General features: G+C 46.0%; 1 protein-coding gene across 14 annotated transcripts in view; it reads left to right on the top strand.

Moving 5' to 3' along the window:
* CAPRIN1 (cell cycle associated protein 1) overlaps window positions 1-26,950 on the top strand; it is a 568,063-nt gene that overhangs the window by 59,363 nt on the left and 481,750 nt on the right. For all 14 annotated transcript variants that reach the window (XR_013609671.1, XR_013609672.1, XR_013609670.1 and 11 more), the window contains exons 3-4: window positions 9,291-9,353; window positions 25,926-26,012. Coding sequence is in view for 11 of the 14 variants with exons in the window: in XM_078684260.1 (XP_078540386.1) it covers window positions 9,291-9,353; window positions 25,926-26,012 (150 nt within the window). In the remaining 3 variants the exon portion in view is untranslated. The remainder of the gene's footprint in view (window positions 1-9,290; window positions 9,354-25,925; window positions 26,013-26,950) is intronic.

Below are 26,950 nucleotides of genomic sequence, written 5' to 3'. Positions count from 1 at the left end.
ACTCACCGGAGTTTCCTCACGGTGACATGCTTCATCATTGGGGCCATCCCAGTTCTCTACGAAAAGGGGCGTGCTACAACTTGCAAACTACGTAGGAGGACTATGTGTGGTGCAAAAAAAGTGTAGTGAGGTGGAGTGGGTGGGTAAGTGAAATAAAAATACCGTGCTAGTGGGCCTCAATTTATTCTGCTCCTAGGTTGGTATATTAAAAATGGGGTTTATACTGTGGACCGACCAACTATGGAGGTAGGTTCAGTGTATGGTCAACATGTTTCACGCTACCCCCAGCGTTTTTTCAGGACCATACAGGGACCAGCCCTGTATATGCCACTCCTAGAAACCTAAATCAAGATTAAGGATGATTAATGTAAAGAAAGTATTTACAATGGTGAACGCTGCTCAATATGCGTGGTTCAAAAGTTCATACGCGGTAACTTACTGACGTATGTATTGCTCATTGAAGAACATTTGTGGGTGCTTAATAGCACTTCATGGTCTCTGAGAGGGGCGGTGTCGCTTCGGTGGAAGCAATGTTCCTACTCAGCAACGCCGCACGGTATTACCTAGCTGCTTCCCCCTCGGACAGCATTGAAGATTTTGGGCTCACTATTTTCAGATTACAGGGTTAACACAGTATATGCTGTGTCAGATACAGCTTTATAATAATACTCCTTATGTTGGAAGTTATGCCTTCCTGATTGCACTATATTCCACTGTGTTCTATATTCTACTATTTCTGTGTCCTGGAATTAATATAGTACTGGACGCGGCTGTCTCCCACTAGCTGTGTCCTATACATAGCATGTTAGTACACACACCATGACCGGCGGTATATTAGACCACGCCTCCGTGAGCAATAATTTCAGTTGATTCCTCCTGTATAAACCATCTTCTCCAGCTCTGGGTCTTGGTACATGTAGTACTGCCCTCGCGTATGTCCAACTCCATCGGCGACTTTCTTATCACTCTCCTTGAGTAAAGTTTTGTTCTGGACTATGACATGGTGTTAAAGCGGAGTCGATTTGTCTATGTGAGGAATTTGCTCATTAGAAACATTTTCGTTTCCCTCTTAAATGTTGCTGTTTGTTATTTTTCTAATGTTTGGCTGCTCTTTACACTGCCACCCAACTGAATACAAAGAAACTATGTACCGGTAAACTGAAACCAACTGTATAGTAGCAGAGTTGTAACGTACTTGACGCTGCAATGCCCTCCTTTACCATTGTAAAATTCCGTATTAATGGATTCCCAGCTGGGACACTTTTAGTATCCCTCAAAGTCCTAAACGTAACTGCTCGTAGTCCTATGCTTCAGCTAGGCCTTTCTTTCTTACCAAAGACAGTTGTCCTTTATAGGGCGCACCCAAGCACATATAGGCATTCACCAGTCCCACCACAGCACACCCGTCTCAGCAGGTGCTGGCTGCAGTGCATTCTCGGCTTTAGCTATCCACTGCCAGCATTGGCCTGGCACAACCTCAAACTCCACAGTATCACTTTTTACACTGACAGCTGTTGAACACTCCCTAAACCTACGACGTAAACACTGTAACATGATCCCATCTGTCACTAAACCGTACACACCAGGAGGATCAGCCCAGGCCCTCTCCACACACTGAACATACACACTAGGCACATGAACACAAAGGGGCCATTTAGGAAACAAGTCTTCCTTGTTTCCCTTTGGAAAGATCTCAATTTATATTCACTGAAACTACGACCCTCCCCCCAGCCCCTACTTGCAGGATTCTTAAAGGTACCACCCAATCATCCGTGCTATTTGACCCCGTGCATGACATCTCTGAGCTTTCACCTCACTGTCACCTCTCACTGTGTTGTAGTTCACTATTTGTGTGGATTACACCCATTTGTTATTGATTGCCACTTTGCAGTTCTTCCTCACAAGAATACACCAGTGGATTCCTTCTGCTTTTCAGAAGCTAGAATTCCCTCACTTAAACCGTGGCTCATTCGTGCTTCTTCACTAGGCAGTGCACCACTTGCAAGCGCCCCAAGCCACTCTAAATCTCAGCCTCCGTGTCCAGAGCGGCATAGCATAATAAAGGTGCATTAAATATGCTTTTTGGAAAAGACAAGAAAGATTACTGTATTCATACCACAGAATAGGTTTTGTTTGCCATGTCATGCATGCATTAGTACTTTCAGACATTAGTGGGGACAGTACTACCATCTAGGTATTTCACCTCTTATTTTGCTAAAAGGGCATCGCACTTCATTATCACTAGGGTAAAGGAAATCTGACAGCATTACTCTTTGGCTGGCCACATGCTTATCCCATGGCTACCAACGATGATCATATAATGTACTACCTATGCTGCACCACATTCAAACGACTCATATGCATATAAGAACATCTTAAAATAGCCCCTGGGTCCGCATTTAACCAAAGCAAATATGCTACCAGTAAAAATAAAATGAAAAAAATAACAAGACCAATTTTTCACTCTGTCTAGAACTTTTACTTACATTTAAGTGTGGGGTGAGGCAGTCTTTACGGAGATGTATTGGCTAGGTTAAAACAGCGCTTGTCTCTTCCCCCCCCCTCACCCCGTCACCCTCACACCCCCTCACACACGCTCACTCGCCCTTACAGCCTCACACCCCTCACAACCTCACACCCCTCACCCTCACAACCCTCTCACCCTCACACACCGCGTCACTCGGGGACACCACCGCGTCACTCGGGGACACCACCGCGTCACTCGGGGACACCACCGCGTCACTCGGAGACACCACCACTCAACACTCGGGGACACCACCACTCAACACTCGGGGACACCACCACTCAACACTCGGGGACACCACCACTCAACACTCGGGGACACCACCACTCAACACTCGGGGACACCAACACTCGGGGACACCACCACTCGGGGACACCACCACTCGGGGACACCACCACTCATCACTCTGGGACACCACCACATCAGCTAACCATACACAAACAATGTTTATATACCAATTGCAAATTAAACAAAAAAAATTAATGCAAAGCATTGTCATTTACAATGCCAGTAACTCAAACTTTAATGCTGCGAGACCTATTTCATTGTAAATGCTTGTTTTTGTATGTGGAAAGTGGCCTACCTGATAAACTTGCAGGGCTACAGGGAGTGTGAGAGTAAACTATGTCGCATTTGTTTTTCTAACACAATTTTGGTAATGCCAGTAATGGACTCTACAAATATTTCCAAATTATTAGCAGTTGCAGCGCAAACTAGGCACATTTTTGTAATTATTAAGTTTGAAAAGAAACTTCTTTAAGAGGATCTGAACGTATTGACGCCCTTTACTAAGCGATGTGCAGAATAACTTGAGTACCGATTTCCACACATTTTCGTGTGTACTCACACACACCATGGGCGTAGGAACTGTGGGGGACACGGGGGACATATCCCCCCCAGATTTTGGAGTGGGGGGGGACGCAGGGGACAAACGCATTCCCTTCTCCCTCCTGAGAGGGAGATTAGCAGGCCTTTAGCGCGCGAAAAAAAAGTGCGAGCGGAGCTGCGTGACCTAATGGCCCTGCACTTGACCTGGCGCCTCTCCAGGTCCCTGTCTGTGAGCCGCCAATGATCCGATAGCAGGGGCGGATTGGCACAGCGTGCAATCGGGCATTGGCCGAAGGGCCGGTGTGTTGGTGACCTCTGTGGGCCGTTTTTTCCCCCCTTGTTAATTTCCCAGCCCACAGAGGACACTGGACAGGTATAATGAAAAGCTGCCTCGGTGGGGAGCGTGTGATATGGCCTTTGGGCGATGATTAGTTGTGGTCTCTCTTTGACCCCCTGCCTTGCCAACCTTTTGCCCTGATGGTGGGCTGGGAAGCTGAGGACTGTATGCGAGAATCGGCCTCCCTGGGGGCCAGGTATTCCTCAGGCCAGTGAGCCATTCTCACCTCGGCCCCCCTGGGGCCACACAGCCCAGAAAAGGTGTTTTGATCTGACACCTCGCACATGGGCCTTCTCATTCAGTGCACTGGTGGGCGGAGGAGGGTGGGTTTGTGCTGGGGCCTCGCTGTGGGGGACAGGTGATGTTGTGGACTTGAACCATCTTCTCACCGCTACCCCTGCCCTTCTGGATGGCACAGCAGTGGAGTTTTATGCTTTATACCCTCCCCTGTCAGGCCATTGCCCCGAGGCAGTGGAGGACTGGGGGGAGCTTGAGTAATTTAGTAATATAAATGGGCCTGGCAGTTCTGTTGCTCTGGCAAGGGGGGCTGGAGGGGGGATTTAGTAATTTTCTAAGTGAAAAGGCCTCCCTGTTGTCCTATTGCTCAGGGTGTCGGCCATTGTCACCTTGCCCCCAGTGTCCTTCCAGAGAACAATATCCTCCACTTTCATGGCTTGCGTGTGCATAGGCACATGTGACCTGAAGGTCAGAGTTGCAGAGATGGGGGATCCGGTTTGAGTCCAGGCGTCTGCTCTCAACATCCTGTGATTCTGAGCAAATAACTTCATCTCCTAGGCCCTTAAATAAAACATCTGATCTTGTGTACTGTAATTGGTGCTCATGAATAGCGCTTAAATAGCCTTTGCCTTGGGTTGGGTTCACAATATATAAAACTGTCAAAAAGAACAGCAATAAAAAACAAGCATTGGCAATGCCAATAGGTTGCGCATTCGCAAGAGTTGGAGCTATTGGCGCTGTAAATGACAATGTGTTTTACCCATGTGTTTTGGAATGGAGTAGTGGTATGTGTTATGGAGTGCAATTATGTTGGTTGGATTCGAATTGCTAATTGTGGAATAGTGTGGCGTAGAATTATGTGGCAAGGTGTGCAGTGGAATTATGTGGATAGTAATGATTTGGTTTTGAGTGTACTGGAATTATGTGGAGTGGGATTTACCCTAGTGTGGGCTTCACAATGCTTCGCTCTGTGTATCCTTAGACTGGGGTATGAAGTAGTCTCCAGGAAGGGGGCAGGGGGAGAGAGGTATAGATGGCGTCTGGGTGAGGTAAGGTCCATAGGATGGAGAGCGGTCCAGAGAGAGTTTTGGTGCTCAACAGATTGTCTGTGTGAGTGATGAGAAATACTTCAGGAAAGACGGGAAGGGACGGGACATGATAGAGTCCAGGAAAGACTACTGGTCGGGTCTGAACAAGGGACAATGGGCAACGAGAGCGGGATAAATATGGGTATGGTTTGTGTATGAATAGTTTGTGATTTGACTAAGTAGTGTGGGTTGCAAATGTGCGTGCAGTAGTTGTGGTGCAAGACACAGTTCTTCTGTAACACTGCTCACTGACTTGGTCAGAAGCCGTTGCCTGTCCAGTCCACAAACAGGTCACATTATACCCGTCTGCAGCACATTACACAATGCTGTGAAACCAGCCACACCACATGTGCACCATGCAAAGCTGCATACTCACTGCCTGCCTAGAGTCACTTACTACCTTCATTGATGTGGCTCACCTGACTGTGGCTTTACCCCCATGGACCTTATATGGGCAACTGCTGAGCCTCAAAGAAGGGCAGGAACACCTTGAAGTAATGCAGCACCTAACCTCTGGCCCCTTATAGTGCTTGCCCGACATGCTGCATGCTAAGGGCTGGCATCCGTGTCTGAGAGGGAAATGAGTGTTGAGTCCTGGCGGGGTGGTTATTCAGGCCACGCCTGCTCCGACACACCAGGTGACCGGCCGAGGCCCTTGATCACGGGAAAGGGATGATCATCATAGAGTAGTTCCCGGCTCCTTCATCCAACTGTTGGCACACAGAGGGCAGGATCCTCCGGACTCACATCTCGCTCTTCCTTTGGGATAGGGCAAGAAGAGACAGGAGGAGCCTGGGAGGAACTGTCCTCTTACTCTCATTACCTACCTACTTCTTCCTCTATCTATATCTATGTTCCTTTTCTCCCGGCTATCCAATCTTTGTGTCTTTACCTTTGGTCTTTCCCCATCACACCTATCACTACCGGATTTCTAGTTCTACTTCACCTCTCTTTACCTCTTTTTCCCCCAGCCCTCCCGTTGGCACTACCCAGCAGAGCTGGAGATCACTGTCTAGCCACAGTAGTATGTAAAATGGAGAGAGAGACCACTTGTAGTCAAGGGAGTAGGGTACTCTTGACGAGTAAAAAAAAAATATTCACTGTTGGCATTAGAGGTTCTATTCTCCATGGCAGAGGTTCAGAGTTGCTCTTCCTGTTACTTTTGTTATTACATATTTTATTCCCAGAGATTCCAGTCTAATTCTTTCTCCATGACTTTGTACTAGATTTCTGAGATGATCAGAGTCAACAACATAGCTGGTTGGGAAAGAGTATCTAACTACATTGTGCAGGGCATTAAGATTGCAAGTAAGTATTCAGTTATCAGAACTGCAGTGCTCCTAGTCTTTATTAATGTTACTCGCTCTATAAGCTTTAAAATGCTTAATTTACCAGAAATTTCTCTACAAATGACACCTCTGAGAGTAACCAAATGGTATTTCGTGAAAGGGCACGCCCCGCGAATGTGGGCCACTTTTTTAGGCAGTGCCCGGGCAAAATTGTGATCCCAATCCGACCCTGTCCGATAGTCACAGCATAAGGTGACCTCAGAGGCCACTCGCCCCCCTGCCTCTGCCCTTTTCAACTCTGTGTGGCACAGCACCCTGAGGCTCCGGGAATTATTTATTTCTCACCTCAGCTGCCTGTAGCCAGTGCACTGATTGATATGCTGACCTTGGACTCCTCGCCCCCGTGTCTGTGGCCGGCTTGAAGAAGGAAGGGCTGCAGCAGCACGCTCCCACTAAGTGTGAGGTCCTTCCTGCGTGAGTACCTATCCCATTGAAGTGACTAGTGAAACAGCAATAAAATCAGCTGACATGAAAAAATAGAATGATCCAGAAAACCAAGATGCTGTTGTGTTTGGATATGTTCTGTGCCAGACATTACAAGTTTTTTTTACAATACATGTGAAAAACACATGACTTTAGTTTTGGTTAAAATTCGTAATTTAGGGGAACAATTATTAATTTAAGGAATACGTTACTTCAAGTGAATTTTGACATTTTTACACATACCTACAGTCTCTGCAAAGATTTTGCCTCGTTAGTACCAATATAACATACAAATGCAGCAATGAGAAAGGTGACCAGTCAACCTTTGCAAAGGGCCCTCCACTTTGCAGCAACATACCTCACATTTAATCAGTAATTTTTGATCCCTGTGAGCTACAAACCACTTTTTAGTTAAAATTGTCAGATTATTCAGCAGATGATGAATTATGTGGCAAATATGGTACAACTATAATTATGAACAAAACATTTGCAAACTAGGATATTTTGCTATTCATATTTGAACTGCGGAAAAGAGAAAAGTACTGATGACAGAAACTGCTTGGCTCAGAGACAAATGGCCTGTGATTCCACTTTTAAGTGTATTTGGGACATTCTGTGATTGAAAACATATCCCACTTTGTGAATGTATTTTAATGTCAATAACTCATATTAAACCTTAAATAAGCATGTGCGGCTATTGGTTGAATTAGATAGCGTAGTAGTTTGTAACTGGTTCTGCATTCAAAACTAACGTTGTGGCCGGAAGCATGTGGTTTAAAATCCTTCCTCCTATAAATGCGCAAGTGGAGCCTTATTTATAAGGAGTGTGACAAGAATGAGTGAGCACTGAGATACTAAGAAGCTGGGTAGCACCCTTATCGTGGGCCACGAGCAATAATTCAGTTGATGCAAGACACGTAAAATTGAAGTGGCGCTATGCATTGAAATCTTGACGTAGATCTGATCGCCCTTGTGAAGCGGGCTCGTCTCTTCCACACAATCTATAGAAGGACAAACAGCGGTTCGTTTTAAACATGCTTGATACTGTGTCAATTAGTAAAGTATTAGATATTATCCACCTGTGTGGCACTCGTTTATTGAACCTGAAACGGAGTAAAAGTTCTATTGGTCAAGTGCTGATGAGCTGGTAACCACGTTCAGTGCGGAGGATGCCCATTAAAGTGTTCGTTTTAATGATGCACTACTCCTAGGAGTCATTTTATCTGCAGCAGTGCACTGTGTGCGATCTGTTGGCTTGAATCCTAGAGGTTTGTTGCGGATTCTCTGGTGTACCCTGCAGGTCTCGAGTTCCACTGCTGGCAAGTTACATCAGTTATGCACATGATTCAAAGATGGATCTATATATAATGAGGATTGCCCAGGATCAAGACCTGGCAGAACTAACTTGAGCTCTTATTCTTGTAACTGGAATGAACTGAGCAACAGTGAGTCGGTGGTACATAGCCCCTTTTTTAGTCACCAGAAGCAATTAGTTGTACGGTATGACCATTGTAATTGAAATAACTCCTGCTATACGTTAACTACTTTTATATGTGCAAGTTATTTCATATTTGAAAAAAGGTGGGGGTTTGGGACCGGGATCCAATTATTTAAGCAGGTCCTGCACACGTGGCTCTAAGGAGAACGTGCTAAATGGTTGAAAAAAAGGGGGGGGGTGGGTTGGGACAGGGAGCAAATTATTTAAGCAGGTCCTGCACATGTGGCACGAAGGAGAACGTGTTTAACAAAGGGAGTGCAGTCCCTAGAGGGGGATGTAAGACATCACAACGCATGCTTTCACAACGCATGCCTTTACAACGCTGTATTTACAACGAATACCTTTACAACGCATAGTCCTTTGGGGCGCTGGATAGTGAATAGTTTAATTTACTATTCCTACTCCATTATCCGTTATTTAATAGAGATACTTGTTTTCATGTATAGTATAGCGGAAACCCTTAAGTGTTGCTTGTCGTTGCATCTTTATATGGGCTTCTGAGTCCAATGTGCATTAAATTTCAATTTTGCTTTTCACCTTTCCCTTTTCTTGTATCTGTTTTCCCTTCTTTGGTGACCTATTGTACTACTTATGTCAATGTTTTAGCACTGTAGTTGGCTTTTGTAGATGCTGATTATGAAAATGTATAAATAAAGATGTTTAAAAAAAAATAAGCTGGATATTTTTTTTTGCGGTTGAAAGCAGGCTGTGGCTTTGAAATTGGTTATTTCGAAATTTCCTGCATTTGTAATTTCAAGATGTGAATTTGATAGACCAGCTATACTAATACTTACAACCCATACTTACAACTCCTTCCACCATTGCTTTTTATATAATAATAAAAATCTGTCTTCCAACAGTCATTGGCTGAAGATTACTTGCATTATTAGTTCAAAATGGTGGTCCCAATCTGTACAGGGTTCCTTGGGGTATCGAAGCAAAAAACAACAAATGCATTTAGTGTTATTTAAGAATTGTTTGTAGTAAATTGTGCTTTTGTCTTTAGGGCAAGCTTGATGATTACCAAGAAAGGAAGAACAAAGGAGAACGCCTAAACCAAGACCAGCTGGTATGTGGAAAGTCTGTTGATGGTTTGAGCTAATATTTAATTAGGGTATCTCCAGTGCATGGGGCTTGCCTGTCCATAGAGTATGTGCAGCCTGACACGAAAGATGACTTTATTCCAATCATCACTTGCTAAAAAAGCTAATTTCAATATGGGCTACCCCTTGCTGTGAATAGACTTGATAGTGCTCTCATCTTGCCTGCTCATTTCCTTTACTAAATAGAGACGAGTCTGCGTGTTTTCTTTGCTTGCTTTACATTTTATTTTTTCCATATCTATGCACTACACCTTTACCCAGTAAACCTTTCCCATTGGTGTTTTTCTATAACCCTTAATCACTTTAAAATTGCTTTATATCCGGTAATTAGCCAGAGGTATATTCCTTGCCCTTACGTTTCCTTGTTTCTACTATATTGTTCATGCCTGAATTGGATTAAATGGATTTCCTTCCCAATTGTTTTATTTTGTTCAAGTGTTACATTTCTTGAGTGATGAGCCAGTAAATGACTTGTAAAAAGCTATTCCGAATTTCATTACCTGTATTGAGCAGTGTCCTTCACAGCTAGACCTAAGAGGCCCTGTGACTGATCTATAAAATGTAACAAATAGTCATACTTTTCATAAAAATCCTCCCCGGAAGAAAGTGCCCTCTTTTTGCATGGTTTCCCCACTTTTTGACAAACTGCTGATTAACTATGACGGAGTATGCGCTGGGCTTCTGCCAAGCAGGTACCCAGGGCCTATGTTCTGTCCCTAAATTGCATTTAGACAAAACCCAATTGACACTCTTTGGCCACATCAGTCACTTGTAAATGGTACCACTGTTACTATGGCCCGTAGAGTCCTCCAAGTGTAGTGTGTGTGTGTCCTGGTACAGGGTTTCTTAGTTTGGCACAATATTTGCTGCAGCCCTTGGAGGCCTTCCCTGGCTACATAACATTTGTAAAGCACACGTTCACCCAGAGGCTTCTTGGAGCTGAATAACAGATGTTTATTGTTAACCAACTCAATGATACTCATTTTATTGACCTCAGATGGATCAAAGGCTTAGTGTACCCGCCGGGATTTGAACCTGTGATCATGAGGTTGAACACAGACCCTCTGCAATAGACTCATTAGTCTACTGTGCTACCAGAACCGGCTAGAATGCCTATGGTACTTTTTTACTAGGGAGTTACATGTGGCCAGGGAGGTGCCAAATGGGGGTACAAATGTACAGTTTTAGGGAAAGAACATAGGCCCTGGGTACCTATTTAGCAGGAACCCAGGGCACACTTAGTCAATGTGCATCAACATCAGGCAAAAAGTGGGGGGCAACCATGAAGAAAGGGCCGCTTCCCTACAAACTTGAGCAGTCAAAATCAAAGAAACACAGTACGCCAACAGCACCAACTTCAAAAGACTTCTACTAAGAGAAAAACAAATTTTGCAGCGTGAATCTTTCTGGATTCACTATGCTGTGCATTATTCCGCGGTATAGTGGTTGGGTCCGGAATCGTACTTTTTTTTTTTTTTTTTTTTTTTTTTTCCGTAGCCCTGGTGGGCGTTAACGTCCCAACTTTTGGTGTCCTCCCTGTCCCACCTTTGGGCGCCATTTTCAAATTCTTTTTTCCGCCGTTGGGTCTGGATCGTCACCGAGAGGTTCCATAGATTTTGAAGAAAAGAAGAGGAAAAAGACGAAAATCTACCGAAAAAGTTTGGAGAATACATTGAGAAGCAAGACCACCGTGCCTGGAGGACGAAGGAGGAGGAGAACATCAAACTTCGACATCCAACGGCGAATGCGCACACAGGGGGGCCCCTGAGCGTAGGAATGGACAAAATACCTTTCAAATTCTGCCGCAATTGCCACCACAAATATGCGCAGAAGGACCAGCACCCGGTTTGCACCCTCTGACGGCCTGCCGACCACGAGAGCAAGGATTAAATCGCCTGCTCAGCCTCTCACACCTGAGCGTCTTCGGTGTAGAGGAGAGTCAACTTCAGCATGCAAGAGCAAGGTCAACTTCAGTCGCTTCAGGTCTTGGGCCTCTCCAGTGAGGAAGAGTACATCTTCGCCGAGGGACCAGTTGACTACACGGTGGTAGAGGGTGATCAGAAACTACAATGTAGGTAGGAGAGACGTGGACCCCTAAAACCCCGACAGACTCTCGAAAGTCAGTCAGACTCTCGAAAGTCAGTCAGACTCTCGAAGAACAGAGTCTAAGTCCACGAAAGGAGCACTGGCGCCGAAAATTTCAATGGGCGCAGCTGCATCCAGGGACAAACAGCCCAGCGGATCCTTCGAAAAGGACTCCCAGACGGCGAAAACACAAGAAAAGCCTAGGTCGTCGAAACACGTCCCCGAAAAGGAGCACTCAATGCCGAAAGAGAAGGGCCTGAAGGCAACTTCGACGTCTGTCGAAGAGATTGCCTGAAACACTCTACGCCCAACAGGCCGCCGAGATGGAAAGGAAAAAGAGAAGCTCAAGGCCGAAATGGATAACCTCCTGCAAAGGAAAAGAGAATTCGAGCGGATGAAAAGATTCACCATCTCGTCGAAGCAGACGATCATCTAGGTCGAAGTGGAGAAACTGAAGAGCTGCTAAACTCCCGTGCCCCAAGAACACCAAGAGGAAGAGAGCCTATACTACTACAAGGTAGGCGGAGAAGACCAGCACGCAAGTATGGGCTCCGCATCCTCTGTGGCGCAGGACCTGGATTGGCAGGACCTAGACGCCAAAAGCACGGAAGTGCCCGTGGAGACTTATCCTTTGAGGCTTTCGCCTCCAGATGACACTGGTGTCTACAAAATGGTCATCAGAAATGCGGCAACAGCTTATGGAGTGAAACTAGAGGAAGAAAAACCAAACGCCTGCTTCCTCTTAGGGACCCTGCTCCCCACTCAATCCAGGAATCAATTTCTCCCATTGCTTCCAAATGTCCTGTACCAGCGGAGGGAGGCATTCAAGGAACCAGCAAGCTGCAGGTCTGTCACACCTAGGACGGAGTAGTACAAACACTCCTCTCAGGATCCTCCCTACATCCAGGGATCCGTCACGGCTGACTCCAGCATTTCAGCAACAGCCAGGAAAAGGGCCAACGTTCCCACAAACTCAGGCCCACCACCAGACAAAGTAAGAGGATAGACCTCACTGGAAGGAAAATAGAGTGGAATGCAGCAGTACTCTGGCGCATTGTCAACTCTAATACCCTACTCAACAGACACACTTACCAACATTGGGAGGAGGTCGGTCAGCTGCTCAAACACCTCCCTCAGCAATACCAACAGAGAGCAACACACCTGGTGAAGGAAGGCCAGAACATAGCAAACTCATGCCTGAAATCAGCCCTGGATGCGGCAGACACATCCAGCAGGCTCATGATGATTGGGGTCACAGAAAGAAGGCACGCCTGGCTGAGGATCTCGGGTTTCAAGCCAGAGGTACAGAATAACATCCTAAACACCCCCTTCAAGGGAGAAACCCTGTTCGGAGCGCCAGTAGATTAGAAACTGACGCAACTCAAAAAACTGAAACTGCAAGGTCCATGGGGGGCCTTGCAGGAATGAGAAGGGGCAACCCAACACTGAGACCAAACGGAAGGGGAGGAAACCAGGCTGGAACGTCACACCAGACATTCCAGCAGAGCTACCAGGGAAACAACCAAGCACAGTAGGGTCAGCAGCAGCAGCAAACCTGGCAATGCCAGCCCAGGGGCCAGTCCTTTCGCGGGAGGCAAATGGACAAGCACAAACAAGAAGAGGGGGACAGCAAACTACCTCAAAGTGACTGTTACTCCAAGCGTGCCCACCCACAGAACATCTCTATGGGAGGGGCACTACAAAGTAAGCAAAAAAGAGTTACACAAGCTAAAACCAGTAAACAACTAACATGTTACACCAGTAGGAGGCAGACTAAAACAATTCTTCCAGGAATGGAAGAAAATAACAGACAAATGGATACTGAACATCATACAGTTCAGATACTGCATAGAACTGGAAAACAAACCACCAAATAGGAAACCAAAAAGAAAGGCGCGCTCAGCAAAATAACTAGTGCTACTCCTAGAGGCAGCACAAGAACTCCTCCACAAGGAGGCCATAGAAACAGTACCATTCAAAGAAAGAAACAAAGGAGTGTACTCAACGTACTTCCTAGTACCTACGGTTCCAAAACCAATACATAAAAACACAAACATTCAAAATCACATCTCTTCAAGAAGTCATCCCTCAGTTAAGGGACGGAGACTTCATGTCCACCATAGACCTAAAAGACGCCTACCTACACATTCCCATGAACAGGCAGCACAAACATCTACTGAGATTTGCCATCGACCAAGCACTCTACCAGTTCACTGCCCTGGCCTTCAGACTAAAATCCGCACCAAGGGTCTTCACCAAGTGCCTCGCGGCTGTGGCAGCACACCTATGGAGGGAAGGGATTCATGTATACCCCTAACTCGACGACTGGCTGATAAAAGCAAGTTCCTACAAACAATACAAAGAACATGCTCAGCGGGTCACAGAGATGCTAACAGAACTGGGTTTCTAAACTGGGGGAAATCCTCAATGGAACCAGAACAAGTGAAGATCTTCCTAGCCGCACAGATCAACACCATACAGAGCAAAGTGTTCCCCAGCGACAAGAGAACACTTGCCCTGCTGAAGTAGACACATCAGTACCAGAAGGGGCGAGCTCTGACAGTGAGGACAGCGAGCAAGATCATGGGGATGATGGTGTCCTGCATATACCTAGTCCCCAATATACGGCTCCACATGAGACCATTCCAGGAATGGCTGCAACAACAATGGTCACAAGCTACAGGAAGTTGGGAAGATCTAAGGTTGTAATGCACGCAGTGCAAGAAGATATAACGTGGTGGAACAAGAAGAACATAACAAAGGGAAAGCCTTGAACACCACCAAAACTAACAGTGACCATCACCACAGACTGGATGCCCCAGAGGGGATGGGGAGCCCACATGAACCCGCACAAGGTGAGGGGTCTGTGGACTCCAACAGATGCGATCAGACGCATCAACTACCTGGAACTAAAGACCATGCTCCTTGCCCTAACAGCCTTCCAGAAACCACTGTACAACCAGAGAGTGTTGATACAGACAACAAAACAACTATGTTCTACATCTACAAACCGGGAGGAACACAGTCGCACTATCCAACCTAGCGCAGGAAATATGGAAATGGGCCATCCCACTCAAAATAGACCTGGCTATACACCTACCAGGAAAGGACAACGTGGACGCAGACAGGCTCAGCAGACAGACATCAGCATCCCACGAGTGGGAGCTCAATGCACAGGAAACGCAAAGGCTATTCAAGAAGTGGGGGACACCAACAATAGACCTATTTGCAATACACCAGAATGCAAAATGCCGATACTTCGCAACCAGGGAAACAATCCCAGGGGAATGCCCTATGGATCAGCTGGTCGAAAAAAATTGCCTACACCTTTACCCCGATACCACTGATACACTGGGTACTCAGCAAGTGCAGAACAAGCAACATGACACTGATCCTGGTGGCACCACAGTGGGCAAGGCAGTCCTGGTACTCACAAATAATGGAGATGGCACAGGGACCACCTCACACGTTCTGGAGGAAAAGACTTCCTATGAATGCAAAACGGAGAGGTACTACACCTGGAGCCAGAGAGCCTCTGCCTAGCTGCATGGCTCCTGAAGACAGTTTGCACACCTGATACGGCCGGAGAGCACACTACGGGCGCGCAGGAAAACAAAGCAGTTCTTTGTGTATCTCGTGAGCAGTTTCCTGGGTGGACCAGTAACAAAAGGCACCATCGCACAATGGTTTGCACAAACTATACAATTCTGCCACAAACAGGCAGGTCAAGAACTAACAGAGGGGGCACAAGCCCACTCTACCAGGAAAAAAGGGTACTCACCCATTCAAGACATATGCCTGGCGGCAACATGGGCTTCAGTGCACACAATCACTAAGCACTACTGCGTGGATTTACAAATGAACAAGGAAGCACAAGTAGGACAAAAAGTGCTTCAACATATATTCAACAACCAACTCATCTTCCACCCAGCTGCCACAAACAGAAACTGCTACAAATCTGTGCACAGCATAGTGAATCCAGAAAGATTCACGCTGCAAAACGAATAGTTTAACTGTCGGTGTAGGTTTGAGCTTGAAGATCTTTCTAGATTCACTAGCGAACCCACCCACTGTAGTGCAGTTCCTATATTCCCAATAGGCTCTGCGCATTGGAATAATATAATCAGTAGTGTAGACGTAGGACTGAGATCATCTAGGTCTCTACTGACTATATTAGACTCAATTAGTTTTGCCCGCTAGCTCAGAGGTCACTAGAAAATTTCTCGAATGTTAAGGAAAGAGTTCACTCTCCTGATTTAGACAAGAAGGGATTAGTTTCTGACAACCGCATAAACATGACAACTTTGCTCCCTCAGAATAAAGAGTGTCTCTAGAGTCGTGTGAAAACAATAGACGGTTATTTCACTCAGTCAATAGTGCATACTTAGTTTCACCAGAGTGCAGAGAAATAGAGACTGGCGTTTTCAATAAAAGGTATTATTTATTGAGCAGTCTTCTTTCTCATGCAAGAGAAATTAATTGCCATAATTGCAATACTTATCATGAAGTAAAGTGCGTACAGTAAAAGGAGTATTATAAAATAAAACTGTAAAAGCATTGATCTGGTTTCTTAGCCATATGATACTTTAAAATGGATAAAATATATACATACATAAAAACATTGACTAACGTACTCAACTGGTGCTTCTAAGATATGCCTACCCCGGTGTACCTGACCTAAGCCGAATACGTGGGAAGGAGTAAGTAAGTTGCAGTTTAAGTTAAGTTGTTTTTTTGCCAAGAAATCTGAATCTAGAATTCTCTCAAGGGTTTAGTCAGCTCTGTACCTTGGTAATAGAATGTAGGAGGTCTTGTATCTCTCTCTCAGGACTCGATCTCCCAGCAACCCGCAAGGGTGACTGGAAACACCGGAGTTGGATTTCTCGTCGGGAGAAAAGACAGCGTCTCTCTCAGTGCGTCAAATGGGAGGGTCGGCTTCCTTCGGCTCTCGCATCAGCTGGGCTTCGGGCAAGTGCTACAAACCACCGTGTGTTTGCTTAAGGCAACGTTGGTATATTTATACCTGAAAGGTGCCGGGTTTGACGTAAGGTTGAACATAAGACGTTACTAAGAACTAACCGTTCTTTCTGGACTCCAGGAGTTCTTGTGCAAATCAAAACAAAAGCAGGGGGATTTCCCGGGCTGCTGGAGGCTTTGTTTGTTTAAAGAACGCATTGTACTTTCTAGGAGTCTATGGGAGTAGCCTTTCCGTATTTGGACTGCATGGGCTATTACTAAATATGGATATGATTCTTATGCCTTTATAAGGATATTGTTGTTATAACCACATAAGGGCATACATCGGGAATATCGAGTTAGGGTCCTAGATAGAAACACAACACCACCTCCGCCAGAAAGATGAGGCAGGAGGGGGAGGACATACAAGGACAATATACAAATAGACACTTGAGAGACAAAGTGGAAATTCCTTTACTTAAGGAAGAACTTGAAAACATTGCAAAAGGAATAACAGACATGACACAAACAAGAAAAAAAAAAGAATCCGTAGGAGGACACCAAAAGGTGGGATGTCGACGCCCACCTGGGCTACGGGGAAAAAAAAAACAGAAAAAAAGACTACGATTCCGGACCTAACCACTAGACCGCAGAATAATGCACACCATAGTGAATCCAGAAAGATCTTAAAGCTGCAAAACTACACCGAGAGGTAAGAAACTATTCGTATCAACACTGAAAAACAAGCGTTGGAGATGGAGAAAGAGAAGACTTGAGACTTTAATGGTTGGACTCTTGCACAAGAAAAAGGAAAGTACATTTCCACCTCCCAGATAAGGAGAGATAAGAGGATGGACCTAGGGGACCAGAAACTCTGGGCTGACCCAAACAAAATGATTTCTGTCTTGGACACATTAAGTTGCAGACTGTGGTTAGTCATCCACTCTGATATAGCGAACATGCCCTTATTGAAACGCTGATCATTAGACTCCGAGTCCTTATCAAAGGGACTCGAGCAATTTGGTATCGTCTGCGTACGAAGAAGGATTGAAACAGTACTCCCAATAACATTGGCAAGGGGGGGCCACATAGATATTAAACAAGCAGCAAACCTATACAGTGTACAGATGGAAGAGTAGGGACACACCACCATCCCAGAGCAAGAACCAATGCCTCCCCATGCTGCCAAGCATCCTGGATCAGGTAAGGGAAGCTTTTGGACAACCAGCATACTGCAAAGCAGGAACGCCAAGAATTGAGGAACCATCTAAGCCCTCATAAGACTCCTTAAAATCAAGGCGAATCCATTGGAAGGCTTTACATTGTGAAGAACATCCATTGCACCCCTCCCCTTCAGAAAAGGAGAGCAAGATAGTGAGGATGGTAGGCAAAAGGGACGATAGAGCTCCTCAGCTGTGACACAGTGGAGGATCGCAAACTCCAGTATACTCCTCCTGCACTGCACTGCACTGCTAACAGAGTGAAAAATAATAGTATTACTTGTTTAAAATCTGCCTTGGATGAGGCAGACACGGCCAGCAGGCAGATGGTCCCAGGAACATCCATGGGGAGGCACTCCTGGCTGCAAGTGTCTTGATTTTGACCTTCGTCATATATACCCCCTTCACAGAAGAAACTGTTTGGAACGGCTGTTGGCGACCCTCTACAACAGATAAAGTACAATGACTCAGCAAAGGCCATGAGGTAGTTACAGTTCTAGGGTCAGTCAAATAAGGGAACAAACCAAACCAGATGACCCACAGGCCCAGAAGGCTATCGTAGTCCTACCAAGGCAGCCATCAGAAGAGCTCTGCTGAAAGTGCCACAACAGTGGCAATTGCAGCCAATGCAGCATTGCCCCTTTCTGCAAGGGGGCAACCTTCCAGAGGAGGAAGTCCCGCAGAGTGACTCCACCTACCATACGCCCCAGCACATAACTCCAGTGGGGGGTGCAGGGTTGGGCGAGGCAAATACAGGTCTTCCTCCACATGCAGAAAGGCCACCTCAGACAAATAGAATCTCCACAACAACCAAGGCGGTTACTGTATAGAACTCGGAGACAACTGGAGGCCAGGCCAAAAAAGATCACACATTGAGGAAGAGAGACTCTGCCTGCGGCAAAAAAAAATAGTAAAGCAATCCGTAGTTCCCATAGCAGAAATCAATCAAGGATGCTATTCAACATACTTCCATCATCCCAAAACTGGACAAGTCCCGATGATCAATCCTGGAACTCCTATCTAAACCAATTGACAAATGCAAAAATTCAAAATAACCACACTGCAAGAGGCCATCTAGCGACTGCTGGAAGAGCAATACATGACAACCATAGAGCTCCACGACGCCTACCTACACATTTCCTGTGAAGCACAAGAAATATATCTAAGAGTCATTGTGAACAAAGACCACTACCAATTCAGGGTGCTAACCTTCAGAATCAAGTCAGCACCCAGAGTTTACACAAACAGCCTAGCTAGAGTGGCAGCCGAGCTGAAGAGAAAAGGAATACAAGTGTATCCGTCCTCAGACTGGCTAATAAAAGCAAGCTCTTACTCTCATTGTAAAAGAAACTCCAGGACAGCTGTGGACATACTCCGCAGGCGGGGGTTTCCAATAAACATGGAAAAGTCTTCAAATGAGCCAGAAAATTTTCCTAGGAGCACAAATCCACACTGAAGGTGAGAATCTACCCTATCCTCGAGGATACAAACAATGACTGAGCAAGCTTACCTCTACTGCAGGGATCTGTCTCCGAAAATGATAGCTATGTGGTAAAAGAAGGGCATGATGGCCTCATGCATCCCACATGCAAGACTACACATAAGACCACTACAAGAATGGATCCAGAACCAATGGTAACAAACAACCAGGGTTTAGGAGCATCTAGTGGTTGTAACATAAAGAGTGCTGAAGCAGATGACATGGTGAAACACCGACAGCATAACAGTGAGCAGACCTTTTCACAACAAAACAATGACTATCACCGCAGAGACACTTACCACAAATTCCTCACCACCCTCATTCCGCCCCATTATGTGGTGTGAACTTCCTGGTGCTAAGGTCCATGTTAGGTTCTGAATATTTGAGCTCTTGCAAATATTAGACCCTGTGTCTAAGGGTGAGGAAGCGTTCATCTGTAAAGGGATGTTAACATACCGGGGTGATGCCTAATTAATAATTATGGGCCATCCGTTCCGGAGACTTGAGAAGGCTGGCAAGGAGTCCAGTGTCCCACCTATGGACGTGTGGGATCACTTGCTGGAAAATTTATTCGTCCACCTCTGGAGAATTCAGACGGAGACCAATCTTTGGTTAGATTATTAATCAGAAGTCCATTTATTGTTCCTCAAATATTTGTTCTTGATGTTAACCACTGTCCTAATCCATTCAAATAGTTATCTATCTCGTTTAACTATGCCCTCTGTTATGCTCAGCTTTTGTCTAGTCTCCAAGAAGACCACCACTGCTTAAATCTGGGGAAGAGGCGGCCTGGTCTTAATCTCCATTCTAAGTATGTGTGTATTTATGTTCTAAATTGTATCACTTAATGTATGTCTTGTAACTTTTCTACAAATTATCAATATGACTCCTAGTTTCTACTTTTTTACTGCCCCCCCCCAGATAAATACAGACTGAAACCAATGTGTTTCCTGTCTGTATTTATTTTTAAAAGTAGAAAAATACAGAAAATTGTATTTCTTCTGACAATCTCCATGCTGTTTTTCATGAAGTCCAGGCAAAAGCTGAGCCGATAGACCGCATACATTTGTAGTATAAAACTAATATGTAACTGTGGGTGTAGTGTTTTGTTATATGGAGCTGCTTAATTTGCTAAAACGCGACCAGCATCCACAGGAGTGCATGTCTAAGAGTAATAGATAGAAATATACAGTTTTACGACTCATTTATTCTCAAAACACTACATAAATATGGACAAATACCCATAAGAAGGCTAAACAAGCATTTGCAATGCAATAGGTTTTGCATTTACGAGAGATTGAACTATTGGCATTGTAAATGATAGTGCCTTTTATTTATGTGTTCATTTTTATAACATAAATAAAAGACATAGGGCCCGATGTAGGAAGCCAAATTGCTAAACTCTAACTCACTGACAGGGATGACTGGAGCAGGTTTTGGAAAGCGGCTAACCTTATGCGTTCTGGTTTTATCAGAAAGGTTATAGCTTGAATGAAAAAACACCTTACATTGCTGTCCCTGGCAGTATTTCAAGATGCACTGTTGTGCGTTGGCGGGCACTCTTAAATCACCTCGCAGAGGGAGAGCAGGCTGGCTGTGGAGGTGACGGGGGGGGGGGGGCAAGGGGGCGGTGCCTTTGTTTGTCTTGTCACACCCTGTCACGGGTTGTTTGAAACAACACTGCGTGGAGGACCGGGAAGACAGAGCACACGCAGGGCAAGAGAAAATACAAAAACGTGACTAAGTTGGCATCCGAGGTCACAGGCTACGAACTCTATCTGTCATGATGAAAATACTGAGTCGCTTTTACATTCCCACACACACGGCATGTCTGCCTTCACACAAGGCACTGCCTCCCCTAGTTAAAGGCATGGGTAATTATGTTAAACGTGGCTCGTTATTTAAAAAGGCGGCGAGGGCCTTTAAGCGCGCTGCATTAGTCCAGCAGCAGGCATTATTCTGCTGTGACCTCCGGCGACAGACCTGGCCGCCAGGACGTGTCTCTGGCAGACGGAGCCGTGAATCACCGGAAACCAGGGCTGCCTGGGGGCGGGCGGGTGACACGAAGCAGCTCTGGGGGCTCTTCCGCAGGGGGTGCGGGGGCACAGCAGGCATTACAGGTACTTAGTAGCCCCATCCTTTCACTCCGCGCGCATGTGCTTCCTGTCTCGGAGACACAGTGGAACATGTAAAACCATCGCCCACAGCGACAAACTCACTCAAAACAAGTAGGACAGCCCCAGCTTTCTTGCTGCAAGGTGCAGAGAGGCCGCTGTGTGGTCTGCACGGTCTTAAAGTGTCACAAGCGTTGCTACCAGGGCGTGCAGCCTGGACCAACATGTTCATGTGTGTTCTACCACTGATGATCAGCACCTCTTCCAGCAGGTTTAGCTGCTGAGTTCACAGGAGCCTGAGAGGGAGCCCCGCTGCGCAGATCTTCGGGGGGATCCCACGTGTGACTTGCCGCAGGCGCCCTGGGAGATCACACACCGGATGCTCGGGTCAGGTGAGCGGAGCCACCACCCACGGACCTGGGAGGGGGGGGAAGGGGGTCAACCCTCCTGCACGGCTCCCTCGCCCCCGCGCCAGCACACACCGTGAAGGATCCCGGCTGATCCTCCGCGGAGAGGGAGCCACGCGCCTGCAGAGCCAATCTACAGACCCACCTGCCTGCGGCTTCACGAGACGCACCTTGAAGGCGCACAGGAGGGGCCACAACTCATTTAAAAACACTTTCATACATTGAGCGGTGCGGAAAAACACAAAACACCCCTGGTACACAAACTAAAACCACAGGTTCTCCTAGAAAATGAATGCAGATATATAAATACTGTTTTTGTTGTTGTTTTTTTGGGGGGGGCAGGGGGGGGGGTGCCAGCCTACTATCTGCTTTACTTACAGCCATAGCGTGGTCGGAGCAGGGAGGCGCGCAGCTCCTCATGCTGCATCCTGTGTCTGCGCTGATGCTTCTGCCCAAACTTCAACAGCTGCTCCCGCAACCAGTGACCGAGCCGGGCTCTCCTCCGAGGTCCTCTCCGGGCCTCCGCCGAGCTCTGCCCCCGCCTGTTGCGCTCTGAGCCGCGCTGCTCCCGGAGCTCTGCTGAGCCTGCGGCGTGTATGAGTGCGCGTGTGAGCCCGGAGCACCCTCCTCCTCTCAGCCAGCGACACACGGGCACATCCCACGGCGCCTCACTCACGGCCCCGTTATTCAGGTTAGCACAGCACAGCGACACCTGCTGGCAGTCGTGGGCACTGCAGCTCGAGGGTGGACGGCCGCGCCTCCGGTGGGTCTGCCCTTGGCTGCGGGACGGGCTATTTATTTTTTTAAATTTATTTTATGCGTTTTTATATACCCGAAGGTGTTAGAGCGCTTCACAATAGGAATCAAAATGATACATAAGGAGAAAATTACAAGTGAGCATGTTACAAAAGCAAACGTTACTTTACACGAGGCAATAGTGACAATTGTGCATGTATCAGAGGCAAACAAAATACAAGAGGTAGCAAACGATACATTGCACGTGGAAAAGTGACCCGGGGGTTCCCGTCCAATGTCTGGGACAGACTGACTGTAAGAACTTTGGGTAATTATGTAAAACAGCTGCACTCTATCTGCAAAGATATGAAGCCTATAACCCAAGAATGTAGAAACTCCGGGATGGGGACTGGCCTCGTTTTTGTGGGGAAATAATAAAAGAACTACTTGCAAGAGAAAAACAAGTCAGGTCCCGGCCGTGCTGTGATTGACTGACGTCACGGTGGTGTCCCGGGCCGGCAGCCAATCACAGCGCGGCCCGGGAAATGACGTCACTGGGGTGTCCCGGCCAGCAGCCAATTGCAGCGCCGCCCGGGACAAAGGGGCGGTGCTTAAAAAAACACCGCGAAACGCCCCCGAATCGCGTTTTCAAGAGAGCGCGATTGACAGCCTCTGTCTCCCAATGGCTAGCCTCCATTTATGGAGCTAGCCAATGATAGACAGAGGCGGGTCATCACCCGACATAGAACTCAAGAGGTTTTGCTAGCGCATGCACACTACGTGCGCACTTGCAGGCAAAACCTAAAAATAAAAATATTGACACAGGCAGGCGGACATATAAAATACCATGAGCCCTAACTATCAAGCAGGTCGTTTACTATGTAAACTCTGGTCTACAGTTTGTCCCTCCCCCTTCCCTCCTGGCTCTGATGGTGGCTTCTAATGGTACCCAACTGGGAGATGGTACCAGTTGTAGACTTCTGTCATATTCACACTTAGTCGCTGCAAGAAGGTGCTCCATGTACATTTTGGAGGCAGCATACCAGAAAAATGAAGCAAAGTAAGCACTTATCACAGACTACCTCCACGAATGCAAGCCTCCTGCCTCAGCGCCAAGTATTTACAATCTTACGGACTCCAGAAAACTAGTATCCAGAAGCTACTCGCCAGTCCAGGCGTAATGGGGCCACGTCCAGCATCACCGCTATTGTTGAGCAGGATACACTGTCAGTAGTGCCAAGCTATCTTTGGAAGCTAGTGTACTTCTATAAATCTATTGCATTCTGTACTAGCCAAAACTACTACACCTTCAGGTCAATGCAGCACTTAAACAGAAGCCTATCTGTATTTACATTGTAATATTCTGCTGTCTATTATCCTGTGTTTTTTTTTTTTCTTGTAAAGTAGGGGCAGACTATTATTGTGATACTGGAGAGTAAAGCAGCAGCTCAGTAACATTTTAGGTCTCGCCTACACAGCGCGTATGCGCTGCATAGGAGAACTTTAGGAATCGATTCGCTTTTTCAGCCAAAAACGTGCATGCTTTGCATTGCTTTCAATGGCAACGCGTGCACGTGTGGTGAATCCCTTGCGGGAGTGAGCTTTGGCGACTTCTGTTTGTAATGCACTATCAAACAGATGGTGCCCTTGCTCGCTCCCGCAAGGGAAACGCTGTGTGTGCTCACGGCCGCACTCCCACTCCTCCACTTGTTAACCTGCGGGCTACCAATGAGTTTTTTTTTTCTCTCTATTTGTTCTGTTTGCTGCTATGTTTCAGTATTACACTTCTTATTTGGGGTGCACATCTTTTAGGGAAAGCTTTCTACTGTAGTGAACTGATAGTTTTTTAACTCTACATTCTATTACAGTCGTTTTGATGTTTGATATTTATTGATAATGTTTTCGAGTACTTTGTATTGTGCTGAAGAAACATTTTTTCTCGATACGTTGGTTGGAAGGGTTAGTAAGAGAGTATGAGGAGAAAACTTCTCAAACATGTCCAATTCCAAGTCTGATATTCTGGCTAGTGTCAGCTCATAGGCTGGCGCTGCAGAAGCCCCTTTCAATGGAGCATGCAAACTATTAGTCATTTTTATAAATCACACATATAGCACTTTCAGGCTTTCTGAATTCCTGTTTTACAGCTCCTTGGGATGCACAGATAAATCCAAATGACGTGTTAATATTAAAAGAACAATTACTGCCAATAATAATAAAATAACAAGACCAATTATAGCCATGGCAATAAGTGACCTTCAAGCAGAACAACTCCCTGCAAAGTCCAAGTGCTGATTGTCTCCCATATTGTTTCTCAGGTGGTTGACCTCAGAAGGATTACGTTATGAGGAAACCCGGCGTTCTTTCTATGCCGCAAGTGCGGAAGCCCCCTCATCCGTCTTGCTGGCTAATGCTTACAAAAACTGTGCGTTTTTCAGTAAACGGCTTGTGGTGTCCGTATAACTCTGCTAATGGAGTCGAAGCACGTAACGTCTGTCAGCCGCAGACATACAGTGCTATATGATCAATGTTGAACAGTGGGGTGTATGCAGAAGAGCAGTGCCGTTAGATTTTGATTACTGCCCTCCAATAACAAAATCCTCACTTTCCCAGAATACCTTGCTCTGGAGCAGCAAGACAGCGGTTGTTCAGGAACTGCATGAAATAATGCCTAGCTTTGCATTGAGCTTTGTGTGAATTCCCTGTAACAAACCCACTTGCGTTTAAGCTCATGGGTGGTAACCTTCACTTATTTGTGGTCTGTAACATAGCGCCTACACGGCCAATATGTTACAGAACTCTGAGCTGAAGTTGAAATCTCTTTACGTTCTTAGCTGACTAAGCAAACAGTACAGCTGTAAACATGTCTGATATACTATATAACTAAAGCCGGAATGTCACAAGATATGTCTCTTTTTACTGGCAGCGCTTCGCCGTGCGTCTACAAGCATTCAGATCACCATGACGCATTTGAAACAAACAAGTCACTACCTCACCACATGGCCAAGTGATACATTTTAAAGCTAAGGGCACTGCTTTCCTAAAACGCACACATTATTCTGAGCATTCATTGATGACAAACTGTGCTATAATAGAGTTTAAACATCTTCTCTACAACTCTGAATTCACTACCCTGCTCTGGGAAGTGTCAACCTTACCTCGAGACCAGTTGAACCTTGGATGTGTGTGACTGCTACTAGTGGCATGTGAAATAACCGTACATTACGCAGCACCCAGGATAATGTGCTGCATGCCTAAATACTTATAAGGTCCCCAAAGGTGAAACCTATTGGCTATGCCAATGCTAATTAAATTCTTCTTAATACTCTCACCCCTGTCATGCCTTTTCACGCCTTTGGCGAATGTTTAACTATACTTCAACTTCATATGCATCAAACTTTCAATGGACATATGGCTACGTTTGCCGATTTTTCTAATGTGTGTGTGCGCAAAGGCCTGCAGTAATCCAGTAGTAGGCTTAATAATGCATGTTTTTCTACCACTGTTATATCTGGCTTACTTTGCAACTATTTGTTCTCTGCAGGATGCCCTGTCAAAGCACCAGGAAGTGATGAGCAACATGGAATTTGCTCGTGAACTACAACGCAACTTTATGTCACTGAGCCAAGATGTAAGTTAAATTGTGGCTAAATATGTATCTGCTTTAGAGCAAGGAGGACAAATGTGAACGTCCACCTCGTTTCTTGTTTTACTGAATCTAATGAGTACAGCAAAGTACTTGAGTAAACTTATTTTACAGCATAAAGTGTCTTTCAAAATCATATGCTTTTGTGGTTTGGGGGTATAATAGTTTTTTTTTAAAGTATGAATTTTTTTCTTTGTTTGTTGGCAGTCTACGTTAGTAGAGACTAGCTATGAATTCAACCATAATCTCACCATGCCCAGCATGTGACCACCATTTCAGTTTTTAGGTCTAGCCTGGGCAGCGCATGCGCTGCGAGCCATGCTGTATTGGAGCATGTACTTGAGGCCTGCACACACTTTGCTTATATTTGTCATTGGCTTCGGTCATTGTCCTTTGTAAATTCTGGCTTCTGATTTATTAGGCTTGTTAGTTCCTCCTTAGTGTACCCCCTTTTCTTCATTTGTAACCTCCTATGAGGACTGGGCCTTTTACTTCGGTTGTTACATGGTGCGTCGTCTTTAGTCTATGTTCGAGGCAAGTGTGTTGTAGATAGACATGCTTTGCATACTCCTGTTATCTAGTGTTGGAGTCCGATCTTTGGAAGTAATTTTTCTTATAAAAAGCATTTCCTAGTCATAAGGTAAGGTGACTCCAGGTGACTCCTCCTTTATGTGGACGCACGGCCGAGGAAGAGTTCAGATGGAGGAGCATACGTGTTTCGGCTCCCGGACCACGCCAGCATCCAGAGCGCATTAGGGCTTGTCAATATTGCCAGAATTTACCTCCGGCTATTACAAAGCTGCTGAAATCCTAGTGACCACACAGAGGGCTTTAGATTTGGCCGTGACCCCTTTTCCAAGTCGCATCGTAGCTGGACAGACCCAGAATATCACAAAATGACAATCACCCATGCCCAGAGGAGG

This window comes from Lissotriton helveticus, chromosome 3_2 (assembly GCF_964261635.1).
Source record: "Lissotriton helveticus chromosome 3_2, aLisHel1.1, whole genome shotgun sequence".
NCBI classification, from domain to species: domain Eukaryota; kingdom Metazoa; phylum Chordata; class Amphibia; order Caudata; family Salamandridae; genus Lissotriton; species Lissotriton helveticus.
Note: the sequence above shows the minus strand (reverse complement) of the source record. Positions and strands in the feature narration are given on the sequence as shown.